At 34.9% G+C, this 13,911-nt stretch overlaps 1 protein-coding gene across 1 annotated transcript in view; it reads left to right on the forward strand.

Annotated features, from left to right (window-relative positions):
* The window catches only part of SCN3A (sodium voltage-gated channel alpha subunit 3), a 154,654-nt gene that overhangs the window by 105,353 nt on the left and 35,390 nt on the right, over window positions 1-13,911 (forward strand). Inside the window, 3 exon segments of the mRNA XM_043992506.1 lie at window positions 7,725-7,845; window positions 10,008-10,162; window positions 11,136-11,309. Of these exon segments, the coding sequence (XP_043848441.1) occupies window positions 7,725-7,845; window positions 10,008-10,162; window positions 11,136-11,309 (450 nt within the window).

Consider the following 13,911-nt stretch of genomic DNA (forward strand, 5'->3'; position numbering starts at 1 on the left):
AACTTCACTACTTACCATTCTTACTTCTCACAGGGGTAAAATCGAGCTGGAGCAATCAAGAATGCAGCTCTGGTGCTTATTAACCAGACAGAGGCACGTGCCACCACATTCACCAAGGTTACCTAAGCAAGTTCTACATATATAATAACTTTTAAAATCGATATTGATTGGCCTGCATGCTTCTCAGCTATGTCCCTCCCTTCTCCATCGCAAAACAGTAGATACATGCACAGCTGCTCTCTGCTGAATCATGTAACTCACATCACAGCATGGTCAGGCAAGACGGGTTGTCCCAAGATTATACACAATTTTGCTACATTCTGTGCCATCCTTAAGGTTAATGACTGCATGCTCAGTAGGCTTTATAATACACATTTAAGCTAGACAGTACAGTTAAATGTAATACAGGTAAAGGAATAAATGGAGCATATACTTCCAGTTTATTTTCCAAAAATGAAATCACTCCCCTTTTTTGATTCAGCTCTTTTAAGTGGAATATATCTAAAAGAGAACCAGTAACAATCTAGTGGGTGTTATTAAGTAGCCATATTCACTATGCTTTAGTCATGTAATTTGCAATCCCCTCAAACCATATGTTGCAAATAGTAACAAGTTTGTTTTCATTTCTGTTGGGAAATGCTTTATGAAATGAGAGGTTATCTGGGTTTTTGAGATTTGAAGGGCCATAGTCTGTATTCATTTGGGCACCACATATCTTGGGCTTTCCTGAAATTTTATGTAGTAAATGGCATGTTACATGGTTGTATCAGAAAAGTGATTAAGTATCATGTTTTGGATATACAAGAAATGGTGATCATCCCAGAATAATTAAAAGAGGTTGGGAGAGTATCATCAGCCTTTGTGTAATTGGCGCTTTACACTCACCTTTTGTTTTGGACCCTCCATAATTCACATCAATTTCACTACATTTTCTTCCTAAATTCTGTACTTTAGAATTGAGGAGGCAAAATGGAGCTTGGGGACTTTATGGTCTTTATTATTTTTAACTGTTGGGTAAATAAAGTCAATGCCCAAGACAATTATGTACTTGTGGATTTTTTCAGATGCTTGGATGATTTTCTTGACTAATTTTCTTCTGCCCTGCTGCTCAACTTTCATTCATTTAATTGTTTTTTCTTTTATTTTTTTTTTGAATCTCCACTAGAGTGAAGGCAGTGGGAGGGAGATTCTGAATCATGTCACTGGAATGTTATTCTGGCTATTGAAAAATCCTTTCAAGGAAGGAAATATAAGTTAATTGCTAAAATAGAGAGTGGGATTTTCAGTGGAATTAATCTATTTCTACTCTCCTTATAATCAGTAATAATTGAGTTTGCTGTGTTGTGATACAAATCCAGAATTAATGGGATAGTGGACATAGAGTGCCTGTTGATTTATTCAATGTTTCTTTCACTAAGTGCTGACTTTTTTTGAGATGAATCTTTTTTGAAAAAAATCACAGTATGGAAAATCTGATAATTCCTTTCAATAGCAGAAATGATAATCATCTAACGTTTGCAGAATGTAAATAACATGCTTCTAACAAGGAGGCCTTTTCTTCTGAATTTCAGAATAAAAAAAAAATTCTAGAAGCCCTGAAATGCCTGCCTAAATCTGAAAACTTATGCCTATCCTGTGCAGAGTTTTGGGCTTCCTATAGTCCTTTTAGAGTATAAAGAACCATAGGGTAATAAAACCTCAGAGCTGGAAGGGATCCTAATAGTCATCTAGCTTAACCCTTAACCCAAACCTAAAAAAGAATCCCTTCTACACCATCCCTAAAATATAATCATCTGGCATCAAATTGAAGGGACCTCCAGTAAGAGGGAACCAACCATTTTGAAAGGCAAAACTAATAATTAGGAAGTTTTTCCTTGGATCAAGCTGAAATGTACCTCTCTTAACTTCCATTCATTGGTCCTACTTTTTTTCCCTTGGGAGACAAAGCATATCTTATTACACAGCTCCATCAAGTCCCCTTTAGGCTTTTTTTTTCTACATCGATCATATTTTCCTTCAATAGATACCCATATCACATGACTCTAGATTAACTCTGGTTTATAAATATCCTTCTTAAAATGTAGTACTTAGAAGTGAATATCATGGTCCTGATAATGTCTGGCCAACTATAGTAGGAGTATAATCTTCCCTATTTGAGATAATGATGATGATAATAATATTTATATAGTGCTTACTATGTGCCAGTCCTGTGCTAAACACTTTATAATTATAATCTCATTTGATCCTTAACAACCCTGGGAGTTTGGTGCTATCATTCCTCTTTTACAGATGACAAAGCTAAGGTAAACAGAGGCGTTAAGTGACTTACCCAGGGTCAAACAGCTAGTAAGTGCCTGAAGTTGTATTTGAACTCCGGTCAAACTGACTTCAGGTTTGGCACTCTATGCACTATGGAGCCCCTTAGCTGCTTTATGTCTGTGTTAATGCAGCCTAAAATATCATTAGCTTTTTTGGCTTCCATGTTATACTACTGATTCAGATTGAGCTATTTACTCCTCTTCAGTCCACTAAAACCCTTTGCTCTTTTTCATATGAATTGTCTAAGTCATTTGTTTTGTCGCTTATGAAAATCACATCCAGATCCAATTTTCTCCTTCTCCTAATGTGGCCCCAGTTTATTCTAGTTACATCTCTAGAAACTCATATGGAGACAACTTATCCATGGGCAAAGATGACAGTTGGAATCACAAATGTTTATGACCTAACACTCAAGGGAATCGTCAAGTACTTCAATTTATTGTGCCTTAAAAAAGGCTGGTGTGGATGAAAGTGTGTGTATCTGTGTACGAGATGACTATCACAAGCATATGTTTCGTCTCTTGGCTTTTTTTGTGCTCATATCTCCTGCTCTTCAAAATGCTGAGGGAGTGTGCTGTGCACACTGTTTTCAGGTCTCAGCAATGACAGCTGAAAAACCTTAAAAGCTTTATTTGCCTATCACCTCCATCGCTTCCTAACCTGAAAATAAGTGCAAAGAAGATCACTGGGGGAAGGCAGATTTGAAACCTCTGATGGTGAGACCTGGCTTCAGTAGCTTTCTTCCTGTATTTAATAGTGTCAGAATGACCACAGGTGGTGCTGAAAGCTATTTGCTTATTCCTGGTCTAACTGCCTGGGGCCAGAAGGGAAGCAGTTCTCCACCCACCACTGGCTATACAGCATGTGACAATATTTAAAGTCAAGATATGCATAAACAAATCCAAAAGATCAGACTAAGGCCCTATTGGAAGTGTATGTGTAAAAGCTGGTGTTTTGTTGTTGTGGGGTTTTTTGTTTTTTTTTTTTTACCATTTGCAAGACAAAGCACATAAGGTTTTAGAGTAATGTCATTATTTATCTGAAAATAATCTGTAATGGCTGAATCTTTTTTTAAAAAACTTGTCTCCTGAACCATCAATTCAAACATTTAGTAGCTAATTGAAAATAAATGAACTGTGAGTACATTTCAGTGGAAGTAGGCCACTGCTCTCTCTTATGTATTATTAAATTTCATCATTGAATTGGTTAAAAAGCAAGAGCTATTTCATCATAAAGGGGAATTCCTATATGTGACAATTAAAAAAAGAAGTCTGATTGTTTTTTTATGTATTTGTGGCCCATTTTAGTGCCAATTATGTCATTGTATATCTTGAATTAGTACTTACATTTAACTTTCTGGATTATTCCATGTATTAGCATCTTGATGTTGAGAACATGGTTCTTTGTTCAGTACGCAGCTTCCACAGCATTGCACTGGGCTTCTGCTCGAGCTGGGCATGTTTTCCATGGCTGAATCAGGCCTTGAGAATGTTGCATCCTTAAAAAAAATTAAAAATAAAAAAAACATGCTTTTTAAATGTGTATCTGTAGAGTATAAGTCATCATCACCTCTGTAGGACCAGACTAAAGTCTACAAGGGATGGAAATCTAAATTCAACCATAATATTTAAAAAGAGAGAGAGAGAGTGTGTGTGTGTAAGGAAACAAGTTTGAACTTGCACTTTGTTGTTATAGTTTTCCTATTACATCATGCCTATTACCTGTTTTTCTTTTCCAAGTACTTCAGAAATTACATTTATTTCAGTTACTTGGTAAAGTCATTTCATCAGAGAATCACAGTTCCTCAGTACATGGGCATATTTCAGTTTCTTCATTCAGGAATTAGTTATTTGTCAAGTTTATCAATCACTGTACTATATTTTGCTTTTAAATTAGATGAGCAATTATGTTGATAGGATTATTACAACATGTACCATTAAGAGGAATTTATCCTCTGTGAGAGTGAGAATTTGATCATGGTTAAATGGATATCATTCTACCAAATTTAACTTATTTTAAAGATCTTTTAGACTTTATTGCTTCTTTTCAAAGTAGAAGCAAAATGGCCCACATTTCCAGTGACTAAAAGGTCTTTGTGGCATCCTCTAGTTACTAGAATCTAGAAAACTGACATCTTTATAATAAAAACAAAATTTTAAAGTGTGAAAATTACGTAAATCAATAGTTTTGGAAATGATTATATTAGGAGTGATTATTCTACCCCACCTATATTTCTAAAGGCACTGATATAGACCACAGGAATTTAAAAAAATTACAATGATGTTTCTTGATAATGATATTAAAATATAAATGTGTCTAAATTGCTAATACAGAAATGAGACGCTGCTGATTATAATATTTAAAGGATCTCCATTATAAATTCATGAAAGAGAAATGGATATGATTTTACCCAGAATAATGCAGGAACATAAGCCGAAACATGGAGCCTTGGTTTGGTGCTCTGGTCATAAATTCTTTCATCCTGTAATTCAGCAGAAGCAGCTCTATTCCTGTTCCATTCCTTAAGCTACTTTGCAGAGCTTAAGAAGCTGTGGAAGTTGTAAATCTCATAGGCTTCAGGATAATACGAAGTCCTTACTATAAATGGATTTATACTCATTTGGACCAGAGGATCATTGGAATGGGGTGAAAATGGAAGATTTTCCCCCCTTTCATTCATAAAAAGGTGTGTCACTTCAGAAACAGTATGACAGAACTGAGCAAAATTAATGCCATCCCTTTATGAACTTTGAATTAAATGAATGGTTGCACTTAATGCTAATGTATCAATGAACTATATATGGCAGGTAACTGTAGAGTAAAAAGCTGATTTCCATGCAACTTCATTGAAATAAGTGATATATGGGAGAACAAATGATAAATGGATCTTAGAAGTCAATAAAGCCCCCTCATTTTATAGATGAGCTGAGGGGAATTAGGTGACTTGCCCAAGGTCCCACAAGTAATAAGTAGCACATCCAGATTTGCAATTCATTCCCTGTGGCTCTATGTTCAAATCTTTCCCCACTATACCAAAAGGCTTTTCTGAAGGTCTCTAAATATATGTATATGACCTTATTAATATTTCCCCATTTTAAAATTTGAAATCTGTCAATATTTCATAAAAGGAAAAAATTAATCTTATCAAAATCTTCTAAGTGCTTTTATATACAAAACATTTATTAACTAATTTCTACAATACTGTATAGTAACAATTTATCTTTATATGGAGTTTTATATTAAGAATTTGATAATCACATATGAAAAGGAGAGTAAAGTCATTTGTAATATTATAGTCAATAGGCAATTAGTAGTCTACTCTCGTTTCCAATATGTTATAAACACTCTAGGAGATGTAAAAGATGTAAGAAACATGGTGTTTACCCTCCAAAAGATTAATCACATTAGATAATTAAAAGCTATGGAACGAGATAAAACAGCATGCAAAAACAAAAATTACAGACTATAAATGCCATAGGGATCCAAGAAGGAAAGTGGGATAGCTAGAAAAAGGTTTTCTATAGATTCCAAAGGTTAACAACCCTAACTCTCAGCCATCAAAACTGGGATGGACGCATCCTGGGGTGGGGGTGGGGGGGAAGACAACATTATCTCATTATCTATGCTCAAAAACAGTTTTTCTAATTGTACCTAACTGCTGCTATATTTTCTATCAAACATTTTATTTTCCTTTATCTCTTAAAAAGAGAAATAGGAAACTTCTGCTTATCATCCCCTTGACAATTGATAGCAGAAGAGTTCTAGGAGAAGTGGAGGCTTTTCCCCTCCAGGCTGGGCAAAAATACATTGCTTAGTAAGTGAGAACCAAGACCATTGTAGAGATTTCTTTACTGCAATCATCTACTGAAGCTCCTTTCCATGCTCATCAGCAATAATGATGTCTTATCTTCTCATTTCATGGTGCTTCACTTAGTAAGCATTTCATAATAATGACCCAAGGTACCCAAGTTCTTATGGTTATATTCTGCCCTAAGTTAATCATCAGAATATATTTATTTAGATATGGCTGCTGTTACCTAGCCAGAAGTACTACCGAAAGAACAACCTACATACTTAGTCCAAATTTGTGGTTTTTCTTAGTAGGTGGAAATTCTCAGTGTGGATACTTCCTCCATCAATAATGATCAGAGTCTCATCTGTAACTTAAAGTCATAGAAGTATTGGCTGGGACATTGAGAGCTTATGTGACTTGCCTACCCGTCATCCTGGAGCCCAGGTCTTCCTGAATTCAATGCCATGCTATAGATTCCCTATACTACCCTACCTCCAACCTGCCTGCTATGTTTAATTTATATATAGTCTGAAATATGAAAGTGCATCTGCATTATAATTCCAATGGGCTATGCACATGGCACCCAATATCCCCATTACTTAGGCTACATCTGGAAAACAATTCAGGCACTTTTGTAAGCTATATTAACCCTCTTAGACCTTTTTTAATCTTACTGAAGTTGTGGGAGAATTTTATCATGATTAATATTTCCAGACAATATATTCATTGAAAAAGCTTTGCATCTCCAAATCTCTATTCTGCTTCATGTGTTTGCATCAATTTAAATGTTTCATTCTGTAATATGTTCAAGAGGGTGATCTCAAAGCACTTAATAAATGCCTGTAACATTAAATATGTTTCTTCTAGCCACATAACACATTACAATAATTTGATGTAGGTGTTCATAATCTGATTACATATTGAACTCAGAATGTTCCCCTGATTAGATTCAGCATAATTTTTTTGAAACTTCCTCATGGGATGAAATGTCAATTTCATTCAACATTCTTTGGTAATTATCCAGCTCTTCAAAACAAAATTCATGAGCCATCTTAAAGTAAAAGGAAAAATAAACGAGCCAGGGAAAGAAACAGCTCAAAGTTGAAATATGATGATGACTAATGTGAATAGGCTACTCTTCCTTTCTAAAATTCTAGACACATGGACAGTGCTTAGTAGCAACTGGTCATATTCTTTTCCCCCAACTATTTGTAATTTCAAATGTAGAAACTGGCTTGATATAATACATATTTAATAAATGCAATCAGTAATGGTAGTAGCATGCCAAATTTTTATCAGATTGCACTTGATTTGGTCTTTACAATAGAAAATTTTAATGTGGAGCCTAATACAAGTAAAGTTTCTAAAAATAATTGGTACTTCTTTTTTCATATTGACCACATCTAAACAAAATCATCTTTAGTTTCTCACATCATATAGGGATCAGGTCAGTAATCACATTATTAGAACCCTAGTTATCTTAAAGGTCATAGTACATTTTTTGGGTTATCCTAATAACTTGTAGACCACTATAATTTGTCTTATGACAAGAATGTTCCAGATACACTAAGCAAAGAGGAAAAAAACTTTGCTTATGGGATTTTGTTTTCAGAAATTAAATGCATCCAGTTCATCTGAAGGCAGCACAGTTGATGTTGCCCCTCCCAGAGAAGGTGAACAAGCAGAAATTGAACCGGAAGAAGACCTTGAACCAGAAGCCTGTTTTACTGAAGGTGAGGCATTTTAGTTAATACAATCAATTATAGTTTTCTTCAGCATGCTAACTGTTCTGGAAAGAACCACATTTACAAGAAATACTTAGAGGAAATGAAGAAGGCACTTTGATTGCAAGTGTCTTTTAATTAGAAAGGTCCATGTGTTCTTTTCCAAGAAGTCAGTCTACATATGCTGCCTGAATAGTATGAGAGAGTGCCCTAAAATCCTACCAGTGGTCATGAAGGAAATTATTAAGTTATTTAGAACTGATTCATTTATTTTTTTTATTTTTTGGTGAGGCAATTGGGGTTAAATGACTTGCCCAGGGTCACACAGCTAGTTAAGTGTTAAATGTCTGAGGCCGGATTCGAACTCAGGTATTCCTGAATCCAGGGCCGGTGCCCTATCCACTGCGCCATGTAGCTGCCCCAGAACTGATTCATTTATGAAGTGCTTAGAATGGGCAAAACACGAGCCTAGGCCTTAAAGAGGATACAAAAATAATACATAATGTATAGGGACAAAACCTGTGATTTCCTTAGTATAGGGAACTCCCAGGTGAGAAAACACTCTCTGTGACTGCATGTTGGCTACTCAACAACTTGTATTTTAATAGAGTTGCCTATGAGCTCTGAAAGGTTAAGTGACTTGCCTAGATTCACATAGCCAATATGGGTCAATGGCAGAATTTGAACACAGGTCTTCCTGCCTTCAAGACTAACTCTTCATCCACTATTCCCTGAAAATTACTTATAAAAATAATTTGTAATAGGCCAGAGGTCTAAATTGACAGGAGCAAAAATAATCATGCTACTAATAATATTTTTTTGTCTTTGGCAGGGCAATGAGGGTTAAGTGACTTGCTCAGGGTCACACAGCTAGTAAGTGTCAAATGTCAGGGACCAAATTTGAACTCAGTTCCTCCTGAATCCAGGGCTGGTGTTTTATCCACTGTGCTACCTAGCTGCCCCCACTAGTAATATTTTTCACAATGGACTTAGTAGGTCTTTAAAACATGTTTCTTAATTTGATTAAACAAGTAGTGTCACAGATAGGGAGTAGTATTGAATGTATAAGATAAATATTTGTAAAGAAAGGATGATGCATGACTACAGGAAGCTGACAGTAATACATATTCATCAGTGTGATCAAATCAAAAGGACCACCTGGAAAGGAAGATGCTTAGGGAAGTTGATAATGGGCTGTACACTTTGTACATATACATATTATATATACAAATTACATATCACAGCATGGTGCTATAAAAAAAACCTGGTTGAAGAGATGGGTTCAAGCCTTTCTTCTGACACATACTGATTATGTGAACATGGACATGTCACTGTAGGCAGCTCTCTAGGCCTAAGTTGCAGAGAAGGAGCCAGCCTTCATTGGTAAAGAGATGGTCCTCACTGGATATTTACCATACCTGGGAAATCACCATGTGGTCCAATATACAGTTTGTAGCCTTGAATTCTTAACACTATAGTTTTATGAATTCTAAATGGCAAGGTAAGTACAGGGTCAAAAGTCATGAAGGGGTCTGATGTTTTAATAACTTAAAAAATTAGTTGTTCTTTATTTCCTATATATATTCCCTATATAGTCTATATATGTGGTATTATAAATTAAAAACAAAAATAAAGGAGTTATTAAATATCGAAACTCCTTCATGACTTCATGGCCCACCCTGTATATGATCTAAAGAGAATTGAAGCTGAAGCTTTAAAAAGTCTACAAACATCTATTAAGTACCTACTGTATGCCCAAAAGACCCTATAAGAATTTAAATGGCAGCAGTAGGAAAGACCCACATTGAACACGGGGTACCTTTCCTTTAGGGATGTACTTGACTTTTCTCCCACATGACCCAAGCTGTTGATAATCATGAGCTGTGCAGCTCAATGTGGTTTGAGGTGTTGCTATTTGAGAGGTGATCTGCCCTTTGTTCAGCCATAGGCTTTTTATAAAAATGCTTTTAGTAGCAACAGTGACAAATAGGTAGGTTGATGACCACTAGCAGGTTTCTCATGTTAACTCATGTTAATACTATTCTAAGTATTCATTTCTGTGTATAAATGTATAAGGTCACATGCATGTATTATTAACTCCTTAAAAAAAACTAGCAAGAATAAGAGGTTGTCCTTTTTTAATGTATCATACTCAAATAACACATTTTCAGGCTGCATCAAAAAGTTCCCATTTTGTCAAGTAAGTACAGAAGAAGGCAAAGGAAAAATCTGGTGGAATCTCAGGAAAACCTGCTACAGCATCGTTGAACACAACTGGTTCGAGACATTTATTGTCTTTATGATCCTACTTAGCAGCGGTGCTCTAGTAAGTGAAATGCATGTCACTGTGAATAAATAGGCTTTGATCAAATTTATTTTTCTGCTAAAATGCTGTAAGTCTACAATGTATTTCAGAATCATAGTAGAGGAAACAACCATACCCTGCAGAGTTTGCCATTTAAGGGATGAAATAATGGAGAATTTAGTACAGAACAAATCAAACAAATCAGATGGCCAGATGGAATTTCTCATCATGTTTATCTAACAGATGTTTAGACAGACTACTTTTTCTCATTTTTTTTAAAGAGATAGCCCAATAGAATGTTATATTCAACATAAACTATCATTCCATCTTCTGCAAATAATCATGCATAGAGTATCATAAATTCTGTTCAGCTTTTTAAATGTCTAATCAATTTAATCTTTGCAGAAAAAAATCCAAAACCAGCTCTTTTGGTCATTAATATAATCATGGAATGCTAGGGTTAGAAATGACCTTAGAAATAATCTATAATACCTCCATTCCTAGGAAGTAAAGTTCCTGATCAAACTATAAGCTCAATTCTCTTTACTGCAGTTGCGTTTTTTTGTTTTTTTGTTTTAGTGAGGCAATTGGGGTTAAGTGACTTGCCCAGGGTCATACAGCTCATAAGTGTTAAGTGTCTGAGGCCGCTTTTGAAATCAGCTCCTCCTGAATCCAGGGCTGGTGCTCTATCCACTGTGCCACCTAGCTGCCCCACTTCAGTTGCATTTTGTAAGGATCATTTGAAATATAGTAAGAGCTATATTAGAAGCAAGTAAACAAAAGGAAATGTACTTAGAGAAATTGGTGGAGAGACTAAAATCCCCCTGCTCATTTTTTCCTGGCTCATTTTCTATTATGTCCTTTTGAACTATAAGGTAGTTTTCATCATTATTCAGTGTCTATCAGGCTCCATTTTGGGGATAACAGTGTACTGAACAGTCTTGCATAACACTTAGAGGATATAAATAGTCCAAAAAAATCTTATGGTTCACAGGCTTTTGAAGACATTTACATTGAACAACGAAAGACCATTAAAACAATGTTGGAATACGCTGACAAGGTCTTCACTTATATCTTCATTCTGGAAATGCTTCTAAAATGGGTGGCTTATGGATTTCAAACATATTTCACGAATGCCTGGTGCTGGCTGGATTTCTTGATTGTTGATGTAAGTAATCTGAATCTCTTTTACAATTTTGTTTACAGAAAAAATTATGGTTGATATTAAATCAATTTATGCCATGCTGTTCAGGAGAAATTGTAGTGTGTGTGCCTAGGACTATTTACATCAACACATTTGTGCAATTAATTTAAAAAAATAAGTTGTAGCAATTAGGAAAGAAGTTCTGGGAATAAGGAGAGAATAGCAGAGTAGATAAGACAGGTAATTCTACAGTTAAACAACTACTATTATCTATAATGAAGAGACAACTATTTAGGTTTGGTGCCATGGCTTGAGTTAATGAAAACCCTGATTATTAGATCCAGAGTCTTATTTTAGAATTGGTTCAATCACCCAACCAGTCAATAGGCATTTTTCAGCACCTTCTTCATGAAAGAGTTCACAATAGAGTGAAAATTTTACTTCATTCATTTACTGAAACAGTCATTCATACATGTACCTTCAGAGAGCTGTAGCTCATTCATTTCTGTTCTTATATCATTATATGTGGCTAAGAAGACATATGTTTTGTGGAAAGGCAGGTACAGAGCTGTCCTTTGCAGATGCCTCATGTTACTTCACAGTGTGGTCACTGAAATATTGCCAATTATGTAAGCTGTAGGGCTAATAGACTATTTTTTGTTTTCTTCTTGAGGAAGAGTTATAGCCAGTGATTAAAACGGGTGTCTAGTTCTGTACAGTGTGACACTTTGAAGTATCCCAACTAAACAAGACATATATAGCATTGTCTTTATTGGTTAACAATTGTTCATAGTCACTACATCATCTACCTTAACATACACTAACATAAATCAAAGGTTGGAGTAATGTATCTATATCCATTTCCTTTGACATCCCATGCCATCTCTGGTCCTCTGTTTAAAGACTAAACTTTCCTTAATATATGCATATCTCATCTCTATAATCATATTATTTTACTTAATCCACTTGTAAACAAATTTGCTGCACACTAGCTCTCACCTAAGCAAGGAACTGATTTCCATTTTCAGGTCTGGTATATTGTGTACCAGTATCAATATGGCATACCTCAGTATCCACAACAGAGACATTTCTAATAAATTTTCCATAATAGGAAAGCTTATATCGCAAAACCATAGACTATTCAGATATGGAAGAAACTTTAGGGCTCATCTAGTCCAAATCCATCACTTTACAGATACAGGAAAATGAGGCCCATAAGTTAATTAATTCTTATAGCTTATATAATTATCTGGTGACCTGATAATAACCAAGATCTCCTGTTTCTCAGACTTGTGCTCTTTTTTCTCCTTTTCTTCTATAATACAATAATTGGAGAAGAATTCTCATGGGGAAAATTGATGCCAACACATAATCAAACAAGATAAAATATTAGCACTAAAGTTGTACTGAAAAGGGGGCTGTTCCTATTGCATAATTTTATTCATGCCAACTAGAGTTTGGGGAATGGAATGAGGAGGGTTTTTTTTGTCTTTAAATATATGTGGGAGAAAGAACAACAAAAACTAAGGGAGATTTAAAAAGACTGAGATCCTACAGCCATTAGAAAGCAACCATATATAAGAGCCTAGTACTGAAAGTCAATAAAAGATACATTCTGTCACACCACCAAGAGTCCAGGAGACATAATCATTTGCAATATTAAGAGAAAATACTATCACTCAAGAAAGTGAAATTAAACATAGGAGACATAGGAGTCATTGTGAACATTGTAAACTGACATTGGGTCATTCAATTCAATTAAAAAGAAATTTTAAAATTCAAATTCCACTAATTTGACTCTAATGTAGCATAGAGTAAATGGGTTTCATTTTATTGGTTATGTTAAATCAATTCTATTTATTGAGTTGACATATGAAAGGGGAATATTTGGTTTGGTATATTTGTTATTTGGTATATTTGGTAATATAATACTGAATTACTGTCTCACCAAGGATAATAGTAACTGCCACTTATATAGCACTTTAAAATCTGTTCAACATTGTGTATACATTATCTCATCTAAGCTTCACCACAACTCTGTGAGTTAGGTGCTGCCCTCACTATTTGTCATTTTACTGGTGAATTAATTAAAGTTCAGTGAGGTTAAATGACATACCCAGAGTAACAGAGCTGTTAAGTGTCAGAGGTCAGATTTGAAATTAGTATTTTCTGACTCCACATACAGTATTCCCCTCTACTATGCCCCACTGTATCTCAGAATGAATGCTTAATCATATTGTTTAGACTTTTAAAAAGCTTTTGTTGAACTGAACCAAATTCTATTTTAAAAATAAGTTGCAATGTCACCCATGAGAATATTTTGTTATGGTTAGAAAACTAATTTAAAGATAGGAAACCCAAATAGGGATATATGGCTGTATGGAAAAAATTAAAATGGTGTGATGATCCCCAAGAGATCAATACTAACTGTTTTAGTTCACATTTTTATAAATGATATTGATCTACAAATGTATAGAAAACACTATGCTCTTTTGTAGAATACTAAGCTAATGAAAATAAATTGTGAGAAGATCTAATGAGCCTCTGAGAATTACGGTAACATAGTCAATGACTTTCAACAAAGGCAAGAATGTCTTGGGGAAAATAATCTAAAGTATACTTATAG

This window comes from Dromiciops gliroides, chromosome 3, assembly GCF_019393635.1.
Source record: "Dromiciops gliroides isolate mDroGli1 chromosome 3, mDroGli1.pri, whole genome shotgun sequence".
Lineage (NCBI taxonomy): Eukaryota > Metazoa > Chordata > Mammalia > Microbiotheria > Microbiotheriidae > Dromiciops > Dromiciops gliroides.